General features: G+C 40.6%; 1 protein-coding gene across 1 annotated transcript in view; it reads left to right on the plus strand.

The window, feature by feature from the left end:
- Positions 1-14: 14 nt before the first annotated feature.
- LOC125040660 (SWI/SNF complex subunit SMARCC2-like) overlaps positions 15-5,000 on the plus strand; it is a 16,528-nt gene continuing 11,542 nt past the window's right edge. The window contains exons 1-4 of the mRNA XM_047635329.1: positions 15-158; positions 3,270-3,389; positions 4,111-4,215; positions 4,553-4,721. Coding sequence (XP_047491285.1) covers positions 45-158; positions 3,270-3,389; positions 4,111-4,215; positions 4,553-4,721 — 508 coding nt within the window. The 5' untranslated portion in view covers positions 15-44. The remainder of the gene's footprint in view (positions 159-3,269; positions 3,390-4,110; positions 4,216-4,552; positions 4,722-5,000) is intronic.

A 5,000-nucleotide genomic window follows, 5' to 3' on the forward strand; every position in this document is an offset into this window, starting at 1 on the left:
TGAGCGACGCCGCCGCCATCTTGGTTGTTTGGGTTCGAGGCGACATGGCGATCAACCCGCGCAAGGACGGAGGCCCCAACATCAAGTATTATGAGTCCGCGGAGACCGTCTCCCGCTTCGAGAATGTCAAGACGTGGCTGACGAAGAACGCCAAGAAGGTTTGTGGCCGGCAGAAGCGTTAGTTTCAGAGGAAAAAGGGCGTGAAGAGATGACGCCGCCGGGATGGACCGCGCTCGCTTGTCAATTAACGGGCTTGGACGAGGCTTTTCTGCTTTTGTTATTCCTGCTGAGTGTGCCTGGGCTTCGGAAATGGGCAGTGGGGGTGGAATCGCGTGCGGACGGGCGTGGGAGGCTGAGAAAGCCCGAGAGAAGTGAGAGATGAGGCAGAGAGGAGGCCTTTCCCCCTTTGTTTTGTGTGCTCGGGAGGGATTTGGCCGCCGTTCCTGGGGCGCCGAACCAGCCCTTCGCCCTCCCTTCGCCCTCCCTCTGCGCCTTCTATTCCGAGAAGTGCGGAATAGAAGGGCTGTTAAGTTTGACGGCTCTGTGGTTCAGGTTATCTAGGTAGCTCTCTGCTTGTGCCAGCCTGGGAAAGTGCTTCTAAGGGCCAAAGGTCATCACAACTTCATCCACAGCCATAAGGGAAGCTTACCAGGAAGCGAAACATTACTGTAATCAAACGTAGTGATTTAGAATACATACACATGACTTATCATGACGACAGTGTCATTAATGGATTCCTCTAAGCCTGTGTTACCTTTATATGTAAGTTGTATGCCACGGAACACCCCCAGACCCCCACTTTCTTGATTGCTAGCATGGGGGGGGAGGGCAAGTACATCTCTGTATTGCCTAATACGGGAGGCTGTTCTCCCATGAGACCTTGCCTTTAGTGGGCTGCCGCTACCCTTGCTCTGGAAAACAAAGATGTTCATGGCAGGATAAAGCGTACAACTGACATGTGGGAGTGCCAGATGCTGTGTCTGCCCCACCTTATCCAGCTGTACGTGCTTGGTAGATTCTTTGCTGTCCAAGGTGGGGGTTGTGGGGCATTAACCCCCCATGAAGAGGTTGCAAGAAGCACAGCCCCCCCACAGTTGACTATATTTTGACCAAGTCTCTGTATATTATTCCTATTTTACCCTGCAATTTCCCAAGTACCACTGATGCCATCCCCTGCTATTGAGGCTAAGATTGTGGGTGTTAGGGGTTTCTGTGGCATAGTTTCTATATATTTGGGTAATAGAGAGTGATCCATCGATACCATGATCGTTGTGATTGGGCATATCAAGATATTCTGATGCCCTGCAGTTTTGATATTTCTTTTGCAAATTAAATATTGACCTCTTACTGCCGGGCCATACCTATAGCTGTTATAACAAACTGACTCATTATGATAGGTGTGGCTATAGGTGTCATGACATACTAGAGTGAGTTGAGCAGGAAGTTCACTACGCATAGTGGACTCCTGGGCCGAATGGCAGGATAATTGCCAGAAATCACAGGAGTCAGTGATGCAGAGAGATTTCTGATACTATCAATGAGGGGTTATGCAGATAAAAATGGTTAATGCTTTATATATATTTTTTTTTTCCTCAGCTATCCAAAGTTTTGATTTATATTTCATTAATTGATTACAAAGTGACTGCATAACCCATAAACATTCCTACAGGGAAGGCTTCACCCCTGAATGGGTGGGGTCTTGGGGTGGAGCCCTGGATAAGGAAGTACAGAGATCGAATGGGGGATTGGGGGGCAAAGCATCTGGGTCAGGAAGGTTTTCGGTTCATAGCAATATTTGTGGATTTTCCAGGGATAGTCTCAGGGAAGTGCAGTCATTTCATAAACAATACCATTACTTTCATTTGTGTAATTTGTGTTTAAAAATAGTATATGATAGATATTGCACTGAATAATTGATACAAGGAATCATAATTGCAAGGTTGGATGGCCGTGTGAAGTTAAAATATTACCTTAGGTTCACTTGAAACGTACTGTTTTACGATAGAAAGCCTTCATTAGGTAAATGTTTAGAAGACCTCTATACTAGCATGATAGTAGGGGAGGGCATGAAGGTAGCCAAGGAGATTGTGGGGTAAAATATAAAAACAATATTCAGAATGTCACTAACTCATCAGAGTCACAGACACGGCTTAAAATCCTAAAAACCTTATGGAATTTCAGATACACAGAATTTTCTCCTATACTGTTTTGTTAGGAATGAGTTACATATAGTGTCCTCTTATATATGTCATACTGCCATTTCATCTCCCTCCACAAAATATACTGATGTATACCTGTGAGGTTCCTTTTGTTACATCAGTGTCTTTATATTATTTATAATTATCAATAGATAGAAAGACCTCTAAATGCATATTTTATTTTTTTATATGATACAATTTTTTTTTATGCATTTTATTTACATATTCATAATAATGTCCCTATATTATTACTTCATGATGGATAACTTAATATTCGTCACAGTATGAATGCATTCGCCAGAGACTGTCCCCAACTCTGTCACAAAATTTATTCAAAACACTTAAGTTACTGTTATTAGGCATGCCCTTTGGGGACTGCCTAAGGGAAGGGTTGATGGGGGTGCTCTGCCTCCCAATGCTCATAGCAAACTTTGTCTTCACCTTGGTATGCACTGCAAGCTAGAGCTGAAGTTCAGGAACACTCTGGAGAACTTAGACTATGAGGAACACTTTCTACAATGTTTTTCATCTATTTGTGGTGTTACCTATCTTATCTGCAGATTATTTCTTGTGCCTATGACAGCAACTTTTTGTCTCTATCAAAAAAAATCTCAATTTGCCTTAGCTTAGTGTGCCCATACCATAAAGATTAACCCATTGGCGATGGAAAGAGAAAACTAAAAAAAAACTACGCTCTGGCAAACCACGGCAACGCGCCGACTTTGAATTCGGTACATCAAGCAGAATCATTGCCTCGGGGCGCTTTGGCGCGCTGCCGCAGCGGACAGCCGCACGCCACATTTCGAGTGTATTGTTATGACGCCTATAGGCGTGACCTGTCGCCATTGGGTTAACCAGTAACTGTATTATCCTTTTTAACTTTGTGCTTTGTAGATAGATACTCATAGTGTTTGAGATAAGACAATTGAGCAATGCCACAAGGCTGTTACTTCAGTTGATGCTGATTCTTTTTGTATATTGCTGTATAGGAATACTTGAAGAAAAACAAGGGAAAATCGTTAATTGGGGATGAAGAAATGTTTGGTTAATGTATGCAACTCTACTTTCCAGTATGTGGCTGCAGATCCACCAACCAACAAGGGCCTGTCCCAGTTGGTTATTCAACTCCTACAGTTTATGGAAGATAACTGTGGCCAAAAGGTCACTAAACCTCCAATGACAAAATTACCAGTGAGTATAATTCTTTAACCCTGTGCTGCCGGGGAAAATGCTGTTCTTATTTTTTATATTTTTGTGAAATGTCTCAGCACTTAGATTGCTTTGCTAGTGCTTAGCCAAAAGAGTCAATAGTAGACCTTGTGACCTTACCCAACTTCACCTTTCCTTGAATTGGTGGGAAAATTGTATTTTTTTTACCAATGCTGTGAATATCAATGGTGTTATTTTTATTATAGACATTATAATTACTATAATAGTAACAGCAAAATAAGGTAAAGTAAAATATTTTCGTAAATCAAGGAAAAAGGGTAAACGGGTGAGACAGGCAGTACTCGTAATTGGCTCATTGGTGACTTAGATGAAGTGTAGCAATTTATGTGTAAAATCAATTAATAAAGTAGACTCACAGTGGGCATAGCATGTACGTACATGCCACGCCTGTCAGTATTAGGTTAATGTAATGGTGCATTCTTCTGTAGATATATTGAGTAAGTTTTTACCTGTTGAGCTGGTAAGTGTTTTATAAGAATTATTAATGTTGCAGTTATTGATATTTGCATTTCTTCTTCTTCATGTTTTATAAATATATAATATATATATATATATATATATATATATATATATATATATATTTATACATTTTTTTTTTCTTTTTTTTTTTTTATATAACCATGGATGAATGTTAACGAAAGATACTATGATTTTCATAATTCTGACTTTCTCATTTTTCCAGATGAAATGTTTCCTTGACTTTAAACCTGGAGGTGGACTTTGCCACATACTTAGCACAGTTTACAAATTCAAAAGTGACCAAGGATGGCGAAGGTTTGATTTCCAGGTAAGAGGAACTCTGAAGGTTAAATATAAAGAGGTAGATACCCATATCATATGATCAAAGACTAATCCATTTTATCAGTATCAGTGTGAATAGGAAGTATTCTTATTTTAATTTTAATTTGTTTTTCATGGTTCCCTAATCCTTTTTCTCATCTTATTTCTCATACACTGAGTTTGTTGAGATTGTTTGAAAGAAAAAAGTAGAAGAAAAAGTATTATAGCAGTTTTCAGTCTAATAAATTAGTCTTGCAAGTTTTAGGCCCTCAGAGCCATAAAACATTCTATTAGTAAGCGTTAGCAAAGAACTTCACACATTCAAATTTCCAACCCTTTCTCAGTCACCATCAAGGAAGGATGCAAACATTGAACTCTTCCGGGAGATTGAGAAGTCCTTGGTGGCAAACAAATGCTGGACCAAACCTGCAGTCTATATCCACAATGATGTTGATAAAGAATTGAGAAATGAACTGAAAGATATAGTGAAAAGACATGATGGCAAGATTGTAGGTAAGTTTGTAGTGAATAAGTGTGAAACCATTCGTGCTAGTTTGATTTTTAGCCTAGAGATAAATCACTGGTGTTGATATTGTTACTATGAATCCTTTATTGGTATAAATGCATGTTGCCAGAATTAGATAATTAAACCCTTCCCGACGGGTCACGCCTATAGGCGTGATAACGAACCACTCGAGATGTGGCTTGCAGCTGTCCGCCGCGGCGGCGCGCTCTGAGGCAGTGATTCGGCTTGATGTACTGAACTCACGCGCTCAAAGTCGGCGCGTTGCC

This window comes from Penaeus chinensis, chromosome 29, assembly GCF_019202785.1.
Source record: "Penaeus chinensis breed Huanghai No. 1 chromosome 29, ASM1920278v2, whole genome shotgun sequence".
Taxonomy (NCBI): Eukaryota; Metazoa; Arthropoda; class Malacostraca; order Decapoda; family Penaeidae; genus Penaeus; species Penaeus chinensis.